The sequence below is a fragment of the Danio rerio genome, chromosome 4, assembly GCF_049306965.1.
Source record: "Danio rerio strain Tuebingen ecotype United States chromosome 4, GRCz12tu, whole genome shotgun sequence".
NCBI lineage: Eukaryota > Metazoa > Chordata > Actinopteri > Cypriniformes > Danionidae > Danio > Danio rerio.
In genome coordinates, this window is record NC_133179.1 from 1,871,681 (window position 1) to 1,893,266 (window position 21,586).

At 36.9% G+C, this 21,586-nt stretch overlaps 2 protein-coding genes across 9 annotated transcripts in view; both read left to right on the forward strand.

Moving 5' to 3' along the window:
• The window catches only part of slc38a4 (solute carrier family 38 member 4), a 50,796-nt gene extending 30,371 nt beyond the window's left edge, over positions 1-20,425 (forward strand). For all 8 annotated transcript variants that reach the window (XM_073945946.1, XM_073945950.1, XM_017355001.4 and 5 more), the window contains 7 exons: positions 168-422; positions 1,674-1,753; positions 3,548-3,648; positions 3,858-3,982; positions 15,752-15,896; positions 15,983-16,080; positions 17,080-20,425. In XM_073945946.1, the coding sequence (XP_073802047.1) occupies positions 168-422; positions 1,674-1,753; positions 3,548-3,648; positions 3,858-3,982; positions 15,752-15,896; positions 15,983-16,080; positions 17,080-17,184 (909 nt within the window). In that variant the 3' untranslated portion in view covers positions 17,185-20,425. The remainder of the gene's footprint in view (positions 1-167; positions 423-1,673; positions 1,754-3,547; positions 3,649-3,857; positions 3,983-15,751; positions 15,897-15,982; positions 16,081-17,079) is intronic.
• LOC141381547 (uncharacterized) lies at positions 8,590-15,387 on the forward strand. Its single transcript, XM_073946844.1, has 2 exons — positions 8,590-10,293; positions 10,484-15,387. Exon 2 carries the CDS (start codon positions 12,139-12,141, stop codon positions 13,462-13,464), a length of 1,326 nt encoding a protein of 441 aa, XP_073802945.1. The 5' UTR covers positions 8,590-10,293; positions 10,484-12,138; the 3' UTR covers positions 13,465-15,387.
• Positions 20,426-21,586: the final 1,161 nt, after the last annotated feature.

The window sequence follows — 21,586 nt, forward strand, 5'->3', positions numbered from 1 at the left end:
TTATTCTATCTGCAATAAACTTACCTGTGAGCAATTGCTGTTATGCATTTGATATATTTTTATAATTGCATATATTTGTCATAATGCAGCATATTTCATCACTGAATCTAACTGTCATTTGCGTTTCTTTTAGTTGTTTCTAACTGAATTCATGTTGTATTTGTCAGCTGATCTACAAGAAGACGATCCTGCCGTGTCCTCTTCCATTCTTCTTCGAGCACGGCTCAAACGTTAGCATAAATGGATCGGATGCGATAGCTCTGTACGGACTGCACAACGCCTCGGCTCTGGCGTACATGTCAGAAACGGCTGCAAACGCCGTGGATCCACACACACCGCTCCACGACTCGGTGCAGTTCAGCGCTCACCCGGAGGACCACCAGGACATGTGCACGCCCAAATACTTCATCTTCAACTCACAGGTTAATACACAGATGATGAGGATAATGAGTGTGTGTTGTTTAGTTGAAGTCACAATTATCAGCCCTTCTTCATTTTCTTTCCAATGTTTCCCAAATGATGTTGAACAGATTCAGGAATATTTCACAGTATTTCCTATAACATTTGTTCTTCTGGAGAAAGTCTGATTTGTTTTATTTTGGCTAGAATAAAAGCAGTTCTTAATTTTTTAAAGCCATTTTTAAAGCCTGAAGCATAGCAATACAGTACATTTTAATGTTGTGTGGACATTTTTTTGCAACCCAGGCTCATTGTGGAAACGTAGTCCCGCGGACGTTTCTGGAGACCGCGGAATACGTCCCGGCGGGTACGTACGGCTGCACTGTTTGTTTTTGCGAGTCCGCGAGAGGCCGCTGTTGTGTGATTTTTCTCATCTTGAACGTCTCTCGCGAGTGCGGTTCGCGCCCGCGCTGTTCTCGCGTCAACCCGCCAGAGGCCGCTGTCCGACTGACCGGATGATTGACTGCGCGACCAGCCAATCGGCTGACCGCCCTCCTCTTTCCCTGAACCCAACCAATTTTACCGATTGACCCGCCCGCCCGCTCGCTTCCCCTAAACCCGAGCAACAGTTTACAAAAGCCGTCCAAAAAAAGAAAAGCCCTGATTTTTTTTTCTACCGTGTTTTTGGATTTCACCGCGTTCTCACCCTGTTATGAAACTCGTTCACTTAATTTTTGGGATCCTGTTTTTGTCTTACCTGATTGCTGGAACTGCTCTTCCCCGGACTCGAAACCGATCGATCGCCGTGGTCAACTCCTCCTCTCTGCATCTCGAGCCTGCCGACGTACACGGTGAGCTGAGTGGACAAACGGGTTGCAGCGGGAAAGCCCTCCACAAGGAGGTAAGCGGTCGGCCGGCAAGCGCGAAAGGGAACAGCGTCACACCGCCCCGCAGCGTTCGCTTGAAAAAAATAAATGCAGCCGTACGTACCTCCCGGGACGTATTCCGCTGTCTCCAGAAACGTCCACGGGACTACGTTTTCAGAATGAGCTTGGGTTGTTTTTTTGGTTCCCATGATATAAATGGCTCTTAAATGAAGTGCTTTGCAAATGTAAAAAGGCAGATTGTTAGCTGTGTGTGTTGAGTTTTGGGGTTGAGGACTGAATATACAGCATGTACAGTAGAAGCATGATTACAGATATGGGGAGAGCACTTGTTTGTGTGTGTGTGAATGTGAGAAGAGCCTGATTGTGTTTGTTCTCTTTGTTTTTCAGACCGTTTACACTGTTCCCATCCTCGCCTTCGCATTTGTGTGTCATCCTGAAGTTCTGCCTATCTACAGTGAACTGAAGAAGTGAGATTATTATTATTATTAATAGTTTAGGTATTAGTAGTGTAGTAGTAGTTGTATTGTCCTGTAATAAATTTGGTTTATATTGTTTAGAATTATTATATCTCTCAAAGATGGGTTGTGGCTGGAAGGGCATCCGCTGCGTAAAAACATGCTGGATAAGTTGGCGGTTCATTCCGCTGTGGCGACCCCAGATTAATAACAGGACTAAGCCAAAAAGAAAATGAATGAATGAATAATTATTACATATCCTTAAAATAATTATAATTATCAGGCCTTGACATTAACTATTCTGATCACCAGCCACTGCGACTAGCAGTTTTTCAGCGCCATTTTCACTTGCCACAGTTTTGTTGTTGGAAATGTCTTTATATGCACAAATTTGACTTTGACATGCTAAAAAGACTAGATTTAAATGTTGTGTTATATTCATTCAACTTTTATTTGTGTGATGTGTTTGATCTTGCTCAATAAGCATGAGCAAATGGTGGCTTCAGTGTCATGTTGCAATTAGTTTTATTACACAAGGCTTCAGTCAACACTAAGGATTTACCTGTTTTTTCTCTGGCCAGCATCAAACTAATTATTTCCTTGCCACAAATTGTAAACAATGTGTCAAAACAAGCAAAATATAGCGGTATACTAAACTAAACATACGTTTTATACATAAAACTTTATATGAACTTAAATCTTTAGTGACGAGCCAGCGCTGATTATTTTCAACCAGCCAACGTGGCTAGTGGGGGTGGCTGTTTAATCTGACTCCCGCATTGAAAATCCACCCGCTGGCTGGTTGGTGGGTGTTAATGTCGAGCCCTGAATATTATATACAGATAAATAAAGAGGAAACTGACTGGAGAAGAAACAAACCTTTATAACTTTTATAACCCAAAGTTTTGTTCTTTCTTCATCAGTTTATTTATTTATGAAATGCAATAATCCAGGGGTGCCCAAACTCAGTCCTGGAGGGCCGGTGTCCTATAAAGTTTAGTTCCAACCCCAATGAAACATACCTGGACAAGCTAATCAAGCTCTTACTTTATTACTTACTTAGTATGCTTGAAGGCTGGTGTGTTGGAGGAAGTTGGAGCTAAACTATGCAGGACACCAGCCCAACAGGACTGAGTTTGGGCACCCCTGCTATAATCTGTAGAAATGGATAAAGAGCTTTTCTGCGTGTCGACTGTAGTCTAGATAACACACTTAAAAAATGTATAATCTATAATGGGGTGGCGCAGTGAGTAGCACATTCGCCTCACAGCAAGAAGGTCGCTGGTTCGATCCCCGGCTCATTTGGCGTTTCCGTGTGAAGTTTGCATGTTCTCCCTGCATTTGCGTGGTTTTCCTCCGGGTGCTCCGGTTTCCCCCCACAGTCCAAAGACATGTGGTGCAGGTGAATTGGCTTGGCTAAATTGTCCATAGCGTATGAGTGCGTATGTGTATGTGTGGATGTTTCCCAGAGATGGGTTGCGGCTGGAAGGGCATCCGCTCCGTAAAAACTTGTTGGATAAGTTGGTGGTTCATTCCGCTGTGGCGACCCCAGATTAATAAAGGGACTAAGCAGACAAGAAAATGAATGAATGAATAATCTATAATTTTTGGTTTAAAACAGCTCCAGATCCAGCATACAAAAGCAAAGATGCCATTTAGTATATATCAGGAATTTTGTAGCATTAGGCATTAAAACCAACAGCTGCATGACAATATAACCACATCCTTTCACCCCCGACATCTCAGATGTGTGTTAGAGCTGTTAGTGTTGTGTTTGTGACGTGTGTGTGTGTTGTTGTGTTTCAGTCGCTCTCGTCGGAGGATGCAGTCTGTCTCAAACCTCTCCATCTTGGCTATGCTGGTTATGTACCTGCTGTCTGCTCTCTTCGGTTATCTGACGTTTTATGGTATGTCACACACATTCTTCATCGCTTCTTGTGTGTGTTGCCTCTTTGTGAATCACTCCTCAATTGTTAGTCGCTTGGGCAAAAGCATCTGCTTAATGTAATGTAGATGTACATGCCATTACACACTGTTGTGGAGCAGAAACACTTACTGTGTGTTTGTGTCTGTGTGTGTTTGTGTGTGTGTGTGTGTGTGTGTGTGTGTGTTTCAGATCATGTGGAGGCCGAGCTGCTGCACACCTTCACCAAGGTCTACAAGTTCGACACGATGCTGCTGATGGTGCGACTGGCGGTGCTGACGGCCGTGACGCTCACCGTACCTATCGTACTCTTCCCCGTGAGTGACTAAACACACACACACACACATCTGCAGGAAACATGATGCACATCACCCTCCCTCATGCTCATACACCTGAAGTGTGTTCGATGGCATTTTGCTGCTCTTCTACTCATTAATACACTCCTGTAGTGTCTGCAAATGTCCAGCAGATGGTGCAGAACAAATAGATTTTAGAGACCATATAGCAGGGGTGTCCAAACTTTTAGGACACACGCCCCCCCCCAAGTTTGTCCAATTTCACTCGTGCACCCCTCCCTCGAGCCAAAATTATAATGCAAACATCACTCACATATTATTTGCTGCGTTTAAAGTGCATATAGCATTAATTACATTGAAACATAAATACCTCACCTGGTTCAGTGTGATGGCTGAGCCTGTTTTTTGTGAGGACAACTTGCTAATCTGTGGTTGGATTCCTGACATGACTAACAGTAATTAAGACAATAGACTGTTGACAAAGTAACGTTAACGTTCGGTTATGAAGGTTAAAACGATGCTTGTGTAGTTGTGTCGAATTGTATGCACTTATAGGAGTTTTATGGTGCGTTTAAATTACTGTCATTCCCGTCACTCATAGATATATACATCTATACCCGTCACTTATTAACTTTTAGGCACCCAAATAGGTTAGAGTTAGGCTGCTGCTGAGTCATTCTTGGTCCTCCACCAGCCAAAAAAAAAAAACTTGCTCTAGTTCCTTGTGGAAGAATTTTACAGTCAGTGGTGCAGCAGATAAAACAGTGATACTGTATGTAATGTGCGCAAAAGTATATCTTAAGTATATATATATATATATATATAATTTCACAATATATATCGGAGGAAAAAAAAATATCGCAATGTCAATGACATTTTAGACATTTAAAACATCATATTATATTATTCTTTTGTATGTATAATCATAAACATACTTATTTGTAGAGCGAGCATGTTGACTGTTTTCTGCTGTTGATTATTCCTAGTCATTTCTCCCATAGGCAACTGAATCAGAAGTTATAAAGCAATTACAAAAACGAGCGCACTTCTGCAGAATAAGCTCAAAAATATTGTTCATTTTAAAACCCATATTGAGGACTATTGCAGAAGTATATATTCAATGCAGGCAGTTTGAAGCGTGTTTGATTAACATATAAAACCGTTTTTGACAGACAGAGGGCGCTCAAGAGCTTCTTATGTTCTCATCATCAAGCCCCGCCCCTTTTCTCAGTGAGGGCGGGGCGAGCAAAGGGAATGGAATATTACCTGATGCAGTGCAGTGACCTTGCCAAAGATGCAGTCACTGCATGTGGCCACCAAGCAATGTGGCGCTATAAACACACGCAATACCATGCTCAGGTTCAGATCAGGCTTCATGGAGCTTTTGTGATTATTGTTTTTAGTGTTTGGCCTTGGTGTTGCTCTTAAATGTCACGGCCTTTTGTGAGCGAGACGTCTTTGTTTTGTCTGAGAGCCACCGGGACCTTCAGTTTGACTCAAAGAAACAACACACACACATATGAGCTTTAGTCTGATGATGACGATGCCTTCACTCTTTGATCATAATATAATAAAGCCAGTTTGAGCTGTTGAATTAATCACATCATTTAGTGGTTATTTCATTTTTGTATTAATTAAATAATTATTTCATCACTATCATAAAATTACACACAATTAAGCCAACAACAGCCACAACGTTCTGTGTATAGTTATAAAATTAATATTAATAATGCATTTAGGAATAAACAATAATTATTAGATAATAATAATAATTATACAATAAATAATGGCAGAATAATAAATGTAAGAATAAACAAAAATAAATAAATACAATTAAACTGAATAATTACTTGTTGTGCATATTGAAAAACGGCATGCAAAAAACGTTTATTACAGTTTTTATTGATTATTAAAATAAAGCTGAAACAAAATATAGACAATTGTTAGAAGTTGGAAATAAATTAAACATTTTAATGGAAATAAATAGAATAAATCCAAACACTACATTTAAAAGTAAACATAAATGATGATGATGATGATCATAATAATAATATATTTAAAAATAAACAATAAGTAATTCAATTAAATGGAATATTTACACAGCTTGAAATGGATTTCTAGACATTTTGCATCAATTTTAATGTGGAAGGTGTAAGCATTTTTAAAACCGGGATACATTTCTTTGAGAAGCAAATTGACATATGTAAATATATAATCTGAAAAAGCATTTAAAATGAGGTCACTTAAAACCAAAATGCATTAAACAGTGCTTACTCTACATATTTGGGACTTAACAGTGAATAATAATGCACAGTTATCATAATAAGTACATGCAAGGAGGAAAATAAAGTGTTTGCAGTAAAAACTAATTGAAGTTTCTTCCCCAAAACACTTCGTCGGCACATGTACAGTCTGACTGATAGGTGAGGCTGTATGTGATTGGCTGATTTCTGACTGGTTGCCCAGGCGACTCAGATATAAGCTCTGTCCCAGATCCAGGACACTCAGAGCATCCAGAGCGAGTGACACCTGATGCGGAGCGTTCCCAAAAAGCGCATCCAGTGCTGTGAATCAGGAGCACATTAGTATCATTATTACATTTCTTATGAGCAGAGACAGCTGTGGCCTATAAAGGCCTGCAGACGCTCAGATCCTGTTTCACTGAGAGCACACACAGGACATTCAGCTACTTTCACTCATCTGGAGTTTATTACGGATTTCAAGGAACTTTGAGTCTGTATTGTTAAATGTTTTATTTATTTATTTGATTTTGCCATTTTTTGTGTAAATTCTAAACAAATCAATTTGTAAAAAATAATAATTATAATAGGGCGTCATGGTGGCACAGTGAGTAGCACAATCGCCTCACAGCAAGTAGGTCACTGGTTCGAGTCCTGGCTGGCTCTGCGTTTCTGTGTAAAGTTTGCATGTTCTCCTTGTGTTGGTGTGGGTTTCCTCCGGGTGCTCCGGTTTCTCCCAGTCCAAACACATGCTCTATTGGGGAATTGAATAATTGGCCCAAGTGTATGTGTGTGAATGCAAGAGTGTATGGGTGTTCCCAGTTCTGGGTTGTGGCTGGAAGGGTATCCGCTGCCTTTATATTAGTTTATAAAACATGTGCTGGATGAGTTGTCGGTTCATTCCACTGTGGTGATAAAGGGACTAAGCCGAAAATGAATGAATGAATGAATAAATAATTATAATAATCATAGTATAATAATAGTAATAATAATAATTTTAAGCGCTTTGAGTTTAAAAAAAGCACATTACAAATAAAATGTATTATTATTATTATTATTATTATTAATAATACATATTTAATAAAATATTCTGTACAATTACATAGTATAATGACAATAGTTTAATATAACATTTTATAATATTATATATAAATAATTAAAATGTTTGGAGTTAAATTTGACCTTTATTTGACATTTATAAATATTTAAAACAGTAATTTATTTTTAGTTTTAAATATATAAATGATGTATAAAGCTAAATGTGTATTTGTATTTAATGTACTTTACGGTTTAAGTTTAATTTATTTTATAGTTTTTATGTAATATTTTCTGATAGTTTATAGGCCTAAAATTACGTTATTTATATAAATAATAGTGGTTACAAAAATATTATTAACACTATTAGTATGTTTGTTTTTAAATCTATAATATATTAATATAATTTTATTAAATGTGTATTTGTATTTAATGTACTTTAGTGTAGTTTAATTTAGTTTATATAATGTTTTTAACTAATTAAATAATATCTATCAATATATTAAGTTACAAAAAATATGAAAAACACTATATTTATGTTTAGTTTTAAATATTTAATAGATGCTTGTTTATTTTTATTTATTTAAAATATTTAATTTATTTATTTTTCTACTTAGTAGGTACTGCATTTGAATTTAAGCGTACTTCTCGACCGTTAGAAAAGTACATTCAGTATGGTATGAAGGTGATGATACTACATCCGCTATTTTGTCATGATCACATGACATACCCCCGTGTGTTGTGTCACTTCACTCCCATCATGGGATATTGTAACGCCCATATGATGCGCACTTCAGAATTTCGCTGGTAATAGTAGTAGAGCCGGGTACTTCTCGCATACTGTTTTTCCAATTCTATGAATTCGGACATACTACTCAGCTGTCACTGTTTTGAGTGTACTATATAGTATGGAAGTATGCGGTTTTGGACACAGCCTATTAGATTTACTATTTAATGTACTTTAATGCATAATTACCAAAGCAACTGTGGAATCACCACAACAGATCAATTACTATAGTTGTTTTATTACCATGGCAACAATGGAATTATCCCAACAGATCATTCACTATATGTATTACCATGGCAACTATAGAACCATCACAACAGATCATTCACTGTAGTTGTTTTATTACCATGGCAACTATAGAATCTTAACTACAGATCAATTACTATAGTTGTTTTATTACTATGGCAAATAATAAATAATTGTATTTTGTAATTTTTTAAATATATATATATAAATATATATATACTTATATATTTTTTTAAACAATTAATTTATAAATAATTAATACATTACTATTACTAATGTTGTTTAAATATTTCAGTAAAGATTTAAAATATTATTGCTAATATCTGAAACAGTATTGTAGATTTAAAAATATGAATCTAATATCATTATCTTAACGTTGACCTGTGATTATGGTGGTCTGTAGGCTTGACCCTGAGCTGCTTGGCTTGACAAACGACACTGTGATTGATGTGTGGTCAGTGTAACCCAGGGTCAGAGGTCACGTCAGGGTCAGTCACATGATCAGCCATGAATGATGATAAATTCACATGTGAATGAGAGAAAAGCAGTGAGAGCTGCTGATGTGAGCTGTGTTTCTGAACAGAACTGGTGTTTTGTGTGTGTGTGTGTTTGTGTGTGTGTGTGTGTGTGTGTGTGTGTGGTTTTTTCGTCTGTGTTTGGGAGCTTAGAATCTATTTCTAGAGTGGTTTCTGTGAAACTAGCATGCTAAGCTGCTCATTTCAGCTCATTAAACCACAGTGAGGCTGACGGGGTGTTATCTCTAGAATACACTGTACAAAATGTCTGTTAACGAACCGTTTCTCTATTTTTCCTGTCTTCCATTTATTTGCGGTTGTGAGTTGCATTATGGGATGTTGATCTCTGCTCGGTCGACTTTTGATGTTGAAAATTCAACCCCACAGTCTGACAAAGTGTCTTTTGTTGACATTTTTAGTAGTTTAAGATACTATAATGAACAAGACATAATCTATAGATCAGTGGTCTCAAACTCCTGGAGGACCACAGCTCTTTATAGTTTAGCTCCAACCACCTCAAACTCACACCTGCTTAATGTTACACTGTATAACACAACATACAACTTTATCAGATGAAATGAGTGTAGTGAACTCATTGACTGAGGTTAATTCTACTCATTTGAAAAGAGTTTTGAACCCTGTGTTGAAGGTAATGAGTTCATTTAAATTGAAGTAATGAGGTATTTAATTGAGTAAGTTTACAGTACTCGTATAGATACGTTTCTGGTAACACTTTACAATAAGTTTCATTAGTTAATGCATTTACTAACATGAACTAATCATGAACAACACTAGTACAACATTTATTAATCATATTTGAACATTTACTAATGCATTATTAACATTCAAGTCCATGCTTGTTAACATTAGTTAATGCACCGTGAGTTAACATGAACTAACAATGAACAACTGTATTTTCATTAACTAAAGTTTACTAACATGAATTAATACTGTAGTAAATGTATTGTTCATTGTTTGTTCATGTTAGTAAATGCATTAATTAACATTAACTAATGAACGTTATTGTAAAGTGTGACCACATTTCTTAACTCAAATGGTTTTATATAGCATTCGGTGTCCTCAAATGGTTTGAGTTGCCTTAACTTATTGAGTTTTACTGTGCTCAGAGTGCTTCGATTACTCAAATGGATTAAGTTCACAGCACTCATTTGGATCCGATTTTTTAACTTAAAGGGTTTGTTGCAATAGGTTTCCTCAAATGGTTTGAGTTACCTTAGCTTTTTGGGTTTTACAGTGTAGTAGTCTTGAACATCTTGATTAGTTGGATCAGTGGTGTTTGATTAGGGTTGGAGCCAAACTGTGCAGAGCTGCGGCCCTCCAGGAATTCAGTTTGAGACCTATGATATAAAGTTAAATAAGTCTGTAAAATAACTGTAAATGTGCTGGCAGTTTAATATGGGGTTTTTAAAGCACCAACCAACACAATATAGCACAACACAATATAACTAATAAAATGGTCATAAGTAGGGCCAGACGGAATTTGCTGACGTTTTTTGCTATTTCCTTTTGTGAACAATTGTTTTTACTATTTCAGTTTTTGTTTAATATAGAGAACATACAGCATATGACCACATGATAAAGCAACCCCGAATCCCCCCACCCCCAGGTAGACTTGTTCTATAATAACAGAAGTTTAAAGGTTGCTGTGTTTAAAAAAAAAAAGAAAAAAGAAAAAAAGTTTTTTGCTATTTCTGTGGAGAATTTTGGTAAAAATCTGAAGATTTCTGCTGAATTATTTTGGGAGTATCGTAACTAAAACCTTAATTAGTGAAATAAAAAGTAATAGTTTTTTAACTTTTATTTAATGTTTAAATTGCAAATCTAATTAGATTCACTTTATTTGGTAAACAAAGCAAGTCTCTCATATAATATCTCTACTAAAAGACAGAAAATGTTACTTTACAAACTGCATTGTACAGTAATCAGATGAACATGTTCAAATTAGTCAATAATATTACTGTAATTAATAAAAAAACTAAATAAATTTAGATTTACACACATTTACTCAAGTAAATAAACAGAATTAATGATGGGCTAAAAATCTGCGCAGATTTCGTGTGGGCCTGGTCATAAGTCATATGTTCAAAACTTTCCAATGTATCATACTGAAATTAATTAGTATTAAAATAAATGATCTTAATTGATAATAAATAATCATAATTGAGCATAAATAAATGGGTCAAATTAAAAACACGAATCACAAAATGCAGAAAACTGCTAATTTATGGATATTTTTACCAGTGTACATACAGTCGATATGCAGAAATGCTCTTTATCTCTCACATATTCCTCACATTATAGCCTTTCATAAATACATATGAAAACTGATAAAGAAACAAAACATTAGGTGACTGATTTGAATTCAGCCATTTTTAATAATATTCACAGTAGAATTTATAAAATAGATTTTTGCATAATAGGTCCTATTTAAATTTCTGCAAACACATTATAGTATTTTGCATACATACACTTGCATAAAGCGCCTTTAATGTGTCCCTGCTGAATAAAAGTGATCATTCAAGTAAAACAGGTTGCTCCAAAAAATATTTTATCTGCTTGTTCAAATTACTTATTGAAAATGAGCTAAAACAACACAATTCTTGAGGTTTTTTGGCACAACTTTAGTTCAATCAACTTAAAATAGGAAAAACCATTAAGTTAACTCAATTGATTTGCATTGGGACGACATGAAGGGATTGTGTGGAGCTCTGCATTTTTTACAGTGAGTGATGTGTTGTATTTAAAGTGCTTCACTCGAAATGAACTCTCAGTGAGCTGAAGTGTGAGTATCACGGCTATTATTAGTGAGTTTCTCCTTTAGTAAAGTCTGTTTGAGTTTGAGCGTCTGCCACAGACAGAAGACTCTCTCAGTAAATCTCACACATTGAGTCGGCGCTGGACTGTGGAATAGTTTGCGGTCAGACAGGCAGCGAGCTGAAATGTGGCACCAAGGTGACGCTAGAAAACTGGGCTTTATGTAAGAGTCGTGGAGCAGCGTCTCTTCTGTCCTGAACTGCCTGTCAGAGCATTGCGCAAGACTGTCATCTGCTGACTTAATTACATTAGGAGCCCTACACACGCTAACAGACGAACCAGAAGTTATTAAAGGATGACTGAGAACTCCATTCATCTAGTTGTTGCTCCTAAAATAATTTTTTAAGGATCAGGATACAGTTGTTTATGTTGTTATATATATTATACATACAGGAGTGAACAGTTGAATAGTTTTAGGACAACTTTGATGAAAGATGTACATAGAGAGAGTATATTTGTTACTGTGTATGCAATAAAGTGACTTAATTAATACTTTGCATAAAACAGTAACAAATATATATGTCTATCTGTCTATTTATCAATCTATCATTCTTTCTATCATTCTATCATCTGTCTGTCTGTCCGTCTATCTATCCATCTATTGTCTTTCTGTCTATCCATCCTTCCATTCACCCATCCAACCATCCATCCATCCATCCACCTATCCATTCATCCATCCACCCAACCATCCACCCATCCATCCATAAATTCACCCATCCATCCATCCATCCATCCATCCATCCATCCACCCACCTATTCAACTATCCATCCATCCATCCATCCATCCACCTATTCAACTATCCATCCATCCATCCATCCATCCATCCACCTATTCAACTATCCATCCATCCATCCATCCATCCATCTATCCACCCACCTATTCAACTATCCATCCATCCATCCATCCATCCACCTATTCAACTATCCATCCATCCATCCATCCACCTATTCAACTATCCATCCATCCATCCATCCACCTATTCAACTATCCATCCATCCATCCATCCATCCACCTATTCAACTATCCATCCATCCATTTATCCATCCATCCATCCATCCATCCATCCACCTATTCAACTATCCATCCATCCATCCATCCACCTATTCAACTATCCATCCATCCATCCATCCATCCATCCATCCATCCACCTATTCAACTATCCATCCATCCATCCATCCATCCATCCATCCACCTATTCAACTATCCATCCATCCATCCATCCATCCATCCACCTATTCAACTATCCATCCATCCACCTATTCAACTATCCATCCATCCATCCATCCATCCATCCATCCATCCATCCATCCATCCACCTATTCAACTATCCATCCATCCATCCATCCATCCATCCATCCACCTATTCAACTATCCATCCATCCATCCATCCATCCATCCATCCACCTATTCAACTATCCATCCATCCATCCATCCATCCATCCATCCATCCATCCATCCACCTATTCAACTATCCATCCATCCATCCATCCATCCATCCACCTATTCAACTATCCATCCATCCATCCATCCATCCATCCATCCATCCACCTATTCAACTATCCATCCATCCATCCATCCATCCATCCATCCACCTATTCAACTATCCATCCATCCACCTATTCAACTATCCATCCATCCATCCATCCATCCATCCATCCATCCATCCATCCATCCATCCATCCATCCATCCATCCATCCATCCATCCATCTATCTATCTATCTATCTATCTATCTATCTATCTATCTATCTATCTATCTATCTATCTATCTATCTATCTATCTATCTATCTATCTATCTATCTATCTATCTATCTATCTATCGCTCTATCTATCATATTTCATAAAACAGTTTCTTTATATACATGTCTATGTAATTAAATGTTTTTTAGATATAATAATTTTACATGCTAATAATACATTGATATATATTGTTTTATAGTAATTCAGTTATTTTCACGTCATGCATATTCATTTACTCATATGAAATGTAGTCTACCATTAAATGAAATTATTCTTTGTGAAAGTTGATCATCAGTTTTCAGGAGTACAGTAGGTGAACAGAGCAGTTTGTATCGGAGCTCTTTAAAAGCCGTCATCGTCTTGAAGGCAGAAGATGTTGAGAAGTTGAGATGAAAGTCCAGGATCAGTGAATGTGACTCTGCTTCAGTGATTTGAGTCAAACTCTATCAGTCTGACGCTCCACGGCTGATGCAACTCTAACACTCACTTACACACTAATCCGGTCTCTGACTCCGCCCACCACAGTGTGTGTGTGAGAGAGAAAGAGGATGGCCAAATGTCCCCACAAGTATAGCAATACCAGTACATTTTGACCTTGTTTTTTAGTTTAGTTTTAGCTCCTAAATTAGACAGAATGAAGTCATTTAAAATGTAAAAGTGCTGATAGTTTGCTGTGAGGGTTGAGTTTAGGGGTAGAGGAGAAAGAAATGTACAGCAAAAAGAAACATTATTACAGATATGAGGAACCCATAAAGATAACTGTGCGCGTTTGTGCACGTGTGTGTGTGTGTGTGTGTGTGTATGAACTTTGGCCCAGTGTGAGCTGGTTCTCAGGCTCTGAGCGGATCAGTTGTAGTCCTGTGACCTGATCATTCACTCACCTGCTGTGGCTCCATTCAGACTTCGTGTGTGTGTGTGTGCGTGCATGTGTATGTGTGTGTTTGAATTACCTTTATAACAGTCATATCAGTTCCCAGTGGATTTTGATTAAATCCAAATGGAAATTCGTGTTCATAAATGAAGTTGTTTGCTTTTCATTTGTTTTGAATCATCTGTAAAGCCGCCGGTCGTCTGTAAATCTGATGGAAGATGCTTTGGCGTCTGCGCAGCTTTAGCATTTCATGCCGCTAAAGTGTTTACAGATCAGATGTTTTGTAGGGGGAGTTTGGGACACGGTGCATATAAATAATGAGAACATTAACCGCGTATAGCAACATCTTTATTAAAACACAACTCAACTTATATATTAGATGATACATAGATTATACATGCAAATAAATATTGATATGGTTGTTTTTGGCATTTAATATATTTTTAACAACAGTGATATTTACTTAAGTATATTTAAATGTTTTTTAAATGTAATGTAAGTAAGGGATAATTAAAAATGGACTGGTGCTGAGGCGTGCGCTATTATCTAATGATTCAACACTTGTACTGCACTTATTCTTGGACTAATTGTTGTATTTTAACACGTTTGTCATTTTTTTGTCCTCAAATTGCTCCTTTGTGTAGCACTAGTTTCTTCCACATCTCCTTCAAAGCCTTCTGTTGTATTTGGATGTGATTTTTGACTGTTGTAGCTGTGTAATAACTCAGCGTATCATTCAGTGTAGTGATATGAAGCTATAAAACCAGCCGGAACTACTTTAGCTGTGCGTTTACATGACAATAACTGTTTCCGTGTGCACAATTTAAGGCATGTTAACACCAAGAACGATGGTATAATGAGCTATAATGATAACGATAAAGATGTAGTTATCACAGGGTTAAAGAATAGCACACGTAGTTCACCGCACAACTACAACGATACAGAGGAATGATAGTATTGAGATCACTTTCAGAAGGATTTTTTCCACACTGATAGAATCGATTGAAAATGAAAGAGCTTGCGCAATCTAAAGACAGAGAGGACACTGTGGAGAAGTACTATGCTTGATTTTCTCTTTTAAAAATTATTTTAAAATAATGACCATCGTGGAAAAAAGTGGTTATAGCATTGAAAATAATGCTGAAAAAATACATGGAAGTCTAAAATTAAAAGTAGCACAGGAATCCAGTGTGTTTGTGTTGAAAATGCTGGAGAAATGACTACGATTGCTCAATTGACTAGATCAGATTGCTTACACGAGCTGGATTCACTGGTCAGATCTGCTAGCAGCACACTGAGACTGACACCTGCTGGTCAAAAGGGATAATGCATAATTAAAATCATCATCTAAAAATAACCAGATCATAATTGTTCGTCTGTGTGGGCACAAATATATTCCTCCTTATCTTTATGGTTATCGTGCTTAGTGTAAATTGGCCTTAAAATGTTCATCAGCCAATCAGAATCAAGCATTCTCAGACGCATAATGTTAATTGTGATATCTCTGTGTGTGTTTTCAGATCCGCTCGTCGGTCATCACGCTGTGTTTCGCAGGGAAAGAGTTCAGCTGGATTCGACACTTCCTCATCGCCGCTGCTATTCTGGCCTTCAATAATCTGCTGGTGATCTTCGTGCCCACCATCAGAGACATCTTCGGCTTCATCGGTCAGCAGCTTGTGCTTGTTTGTGCACTTGTGTTTTCATTCTAGAGAGGAGAAGACTTCTAATAATAGTTGTTTCTCCTTCTTTAGGTTCGTCTGCAGCCACAATGCTCATCTTTATCCTGCCAGCGGCTTTTTACCTGCGGCTGGTTAAGAGTTTACCAATGAAGTCTCCTCAAAAAATATCTGTAAGTACTTTTATTTCAGGTTTTGTTATTTTGATTTGTTTTATTTTTTGGTCAAACTGTTAATTACACCCAAAATAAGTTGTGTGCATATTTATGTATAAATATATATGAACATATAAAGTAACACAAAATAAATATACAATAGAAAAACATGTATGTGTGTGTATAAATATAGGTATTCTTTATCTATATGCATACAAATATGAAGATAAATGAACATTTTCTCATATATACAGTACATACAAGTGTGTATTTACCGTATACATACATGATAAATATACACAATGCACACATTTATTATGTAAATACAAACTTCTTTTTTGGATGTGACTTAATTATTTGTCTGCACATGCATTGTTTAGTGCTGGGTAATTGCATCCAGATATATAAATATATTTATTATGTATGCGTGATTCACACACATACAAAACAGTTTTTGTTAGACACGTATTTAAATTAATATCTAATTTGTATCATATATATATATATATATATATATATATATATATATATATATGTTTAATATCTAAACATAAATAAACATTTTCTCAAACAAATGCATGCATGTGTGTATTTATATATACATAAAAAAACATACACAGCACAAACACAATGTCAAAACAAACTTATTTTGGTTGCAATTAATCATGATTAAATTTTTGCACAACACTAAAATATGTATTATATTATATTATTTAATATTATATTATATTATTTATATTATATTATAATATATTCATTATATTATATTCATTATATTAATTATTATATTTATTACACTATATTATTTATATTAATTATATTATATTATATTCATTATATTAAATATATTATATTCTTTATACTATTAATATTAATTATATTATATTAATTATATTGTATTATATTATATTACTTATGTGTTTTTAAATATTAATATTTTTATTATTCAATTGCATTTAAATATAAATGCATGTATCATTTTTATTATTAACGAATAATTTCCATCATTATCTACAGGCACTGATTTTCCTGGTGGTGGGAATCTTCTTCATGATCGGCAGTTTGTCTCTGATCGTCTTGGACTGGATCCACAATCCTCCAGGCTCTAAAGGTGCTCATTAAAAACTGTTCAGTCTTCATCCCAGAGATCATCTCTCCTCCTGGACCCTGAGCATCCATCTCTCTCTCCCTCTCACTGCTCTAATGTGTGTTTTCCAGCAAACGGAGCCTCAGATAGTGTTCATGTGGAAGATGGACAGATATTTATATAAAGAGAGCGAGAGAGAGCTGGGCAGCAGGGTTCATCAAAAAGCACTTCTGGATACCAACAACACTTTTCCTAATCATGTCTGACTTCATTAGCTGACTCTAGCAGTCGTGGGTAGTTAGTCTATTGTTATTCTGAAAGGAATAGTTCACTCAAAGATGGCATTTCCATCATTTTCTTTTCCAAAGCTGACAAAAAAAACTGCTGTTGATCATGCGAAAATGATAACGTTCATTATTTGAGCGAACTATTTGCTTCATCATTAATAATATTTCCTCTGTGAGAGTGGGAAAAGGTCCAATTATCAATTTTTTGTACCAAAATGAGGAAGTTGTGTGTACTGGAGGTCCACATAAGCTTTGATTTTCCTCTCAGACACACACACACACACACACACAGTACTGCAGGACCACACTGACTGACTGACCGCTGCTCTTCATTAAGAGGATTTAAAGTCAGTTTGTCTCTTGATCTCCACACGTGCTTTTTTTCCATTTCGACAATCGCGGTGGACTTTTAAAAGAAGTTACTGTTCTGTGCCACACTGAATGGACTGCAGTGCTGTTTCTGATCAATTACAGTGAAGCCATCAAGCCTGAACGTTTGCTGTAAACCACATCTGCCTTTTTCCTTTATTATATTTGTGCCTTTGCCATCTTTCTGTGCTGTATCTGACTACTCAGCGAACAGGAAACGTTCTGCAGATGCACCTCCAGTACTAGATTTTCTTGAGCTCGATTTCAAAGTGTTACATTATTTATACATCATTTACGGAATGTTCTATTTCTGAGACATTCTGCTGGACGTTCATGGAATGCTTTTTAAATGTTACTCATTTTTGGAATGCTTGTTCCGAAAATGGAATGTTTATCCTTTTTGAAACACCTGACATGAACGTTCAGAGGACAATCAGAAAAGACGTTCTCACAACTAAATGGGAACATTAGTCAAACGTATTCCTGTTCACTGCATTGCTGGAGAAAAACAATGACGTTTACAGAAGTGAGACGGTCAGCTCCGTCTCCTGAAACTGGTTTCCGTGTGCAGCGGTCCAGCCAAAGTGGACGATATTTAAAGATCCTTTAGTGATCTAGTGTCTCATAATGCGAATGAATATTTCAAATGAAATGGTATGATATTTTTGCATGTTTAAAATCACAAACATGGTCTTTTTGGACATTGTATATGGTTTGTAAATAGGTTTATTTTTTTGGGGTCATTGATGGCCGCTGGAAGGGACTACGCGTTCGCCAGTAGAGTTTTAGTATTATATTTTAGATATTGTGCCATCATGCCTTCGTTTTCTTTTGTAAATTTGTAGAAAAGCCATTGTATTTCTATTATCCTTCCGTTACGCTGAACTGAAAGCTGGAGTTGTGTGGGGTTTATTGTGTGTTACTTGATTAGTTAGCAGCTCAACTGGTACAGAGAGACTCACAGACTGAACATGTGCTCACTTTTAATCTGTGTTTAAAAACAAGTATTTGTCTTCCACTGTTTACCTCCGCACACCAAGTGTCGGACATATTCATAAGTGCATTTATATGTATTCAAAAGTCGACATGAAATCTGAACTGACCCTTTTTACCTTCTTGGTAACACCTGAATGTGTTAATGCATAACGTAACACTGAACAATACATTTCATTCAGTATTTTATATATGCATTCATTGATGCATCTTTTGTTTATGTTAGTTCATAAGAATACATCTTTTATTTAAAGGGACAGTTCACCAATTTACTTAAACTCAAGTGTTTGTAAGCTGTTACGAGTTTCTTTCTTCAGTTAAACACAAAGGAAGATATTGTGAGGAATGTTGGAAAAAAAGCTATGCTATGCAGAGTGGCCTAGTGGTTAGCACTGTTGCCTCACAGCAAGAACATCACTGGTTCTAGTTCTTACCAAGCCAGCCGACGTTTCTGTGCGGCGTTTACACGTTCTCCCCGTGCTCATGTGGGTTTCCCCCGGGTTCCCCGGTTTCCTAACGCTTAAGTTAATTGACTAATCTAAATCAGCACCATAGACATGCTCCTAGACAGTAGTGTCTCTTAAGAGCGATCACTATCTTCATTAGCTACTACAGCAGGGGAGTTCTCCAGATCTACCTGAGCTCAAACTCCCCTCTCGCCTTGCAAACGGTAGGGAGCCTCGGCCTCGAGGATCTTATGAGCTCAGGGCTCTCTCCCGGGACAGCATGCCAAACAAGCTTTATAACCAATCATCAGCTAAGTGTGAACTCTTGAAACAGGCGGCAAATATCAAAAACAAAACTAGTTTGGAGTCTAAATGCAATGAATGTGCCATGGCTTTTAGAGGATTATCAGATAAAAGGTTCATCCTACTCAGTTTTGTATGTGCATTTATAAAATGCATGCACAATATGGTATTTCCATCAATTATTTTATAACGTGATAGTCTAAAATGGATGAATGACAACAAATCTACTGACATCCATTGTGGAAGTAAAAAATACAATGGAAGTCAATGGCTGTTTTGTTCAACTGAAGAAAGAAGCTCAAGCAGAGCAAGTGAAACATGACTGAATTGGAATTTTGGTGGGAACTGCCCCTTTAAATGACGCATTAGTGAAATGTGTTAACTATTTACTTATTTTAACCAATGAAAAGTCCACCAGTTTCTTAATAAACATTCCAAAGAAACATCCGTTCATAATTGTCATCATCATGTGAATGTTCTGTAATATTCTGAAGTTGAAATGGGTGGTGGATGTGTTTTCAAGTGGATGTCAAGTGTGTTTACATGCTGAACATGTACGTCAGTACACCGGCTTGTCTTACAGCTCAGTGCCTGTCGCATCCTTCAGGGCAAATCTGCAGGAATTGTGACCATCAACGTTGTTTTGAATGTACGAACAGTTTACATGTACTTTGGAAATGTGAAATGAACTCTCAGTGTTACTATCAGCATAGAGGAGCAGTCGCTCACAAACTACCAGCATAACCTGAAAACGCTGACAGCCAATCAGCTGCAGCCTCCTCGGCCAATCACAAGCCGCCACATCATTTGGGGGATTTTTGTATCACTAAAGCTGTTTCCATATTATGTAACATGAAAAATAAAGAAATGTGAAACGATGTGCTTCTCTGTGTGTTCACTGATGTGTCACTGTGATCCTGTTGCCATGGTGACCGGAAGATGAATAAATCTCAAGAGATGAATAAATGAGATGAGAATGAATGTGATGAAGCTTTCTATATTGTAACTCTTTTGGTGGCTCAGTGGTTAGCACTGTCACCTCACAGCAAAAAGGTCGCTAGTTTGAGTCTCCCCGTGTTCCTTCAGGTGCTCTGGTTTCCCCCACAGTCCAAACACATGCGCTGTAGGGGAATTGATTAACTAAATTGGCTGTAGTGTATGTGTGTGAATGAGTGTGTATGGGTGTTTCCCAGCACTGAGTTGCAGCCGGAAGGGTATCCACTGTGTTAAACATATCCTAGAATAGTTGGCGGTTCATTGCGCTGTGAAAATGAATGAATGAATTCAAATTGCACATGATGAAATGAAATAGGGTTTATAGAGTGTGTAATCTCTCTGATGTGGATTATGAGCTACTGTTTGAACACACTGGCCTTATGAGTGTGTGCTGAGTCACATTTCCGCTCTGAGTGTACACAAACACACACCTTTTTACACTGCAGAGCAATAAACTAGAGTGTGTGTGTGTGTGTGTGTGTGTGTGTCGTTATCTTCAGACTCACTTAAGCGCATCACTGAGAGCTCATGTTTAATGCAGCGCTGAGAATGACTGTGTGTGTGTGTGTGTTGTTTTATTTTTATACATTAAAAAACATTAAAACATTTTACAGAACGTTCAGTGACAGCAGGGATTATTTAAAAAAAAAAACGACAGAAAAAAATAACCCTAAATCTAAATGAAAAAACAAATTACAAAAAAAAAAAACATACATTATTTTCAGTTTGAAAGGAGCTGGAAATATATGTCCTGTTCATATATAAAGCAACAGTAACTTTGTTTAAAATATATAGTTTTAATGGAAGTTGAGCAGTCATATACTCCATTCTTTACATAGATTCAAGTTCCTATCCATTATACCAGGGGTCACCAAACTTGCTCCTGGAGGGCCGGTGTCCTGCAGATTTTAGCTCCAACCCTAATCAAACACACCTGAACTAATCAAGCTCTTACTAGGTATACCTGAAACATCCAGGCAGGTATGTTAAGGCAAGTTGGAGCTAAACCCTGCAGGGACACCGAACATCCAGGACTGAGATTG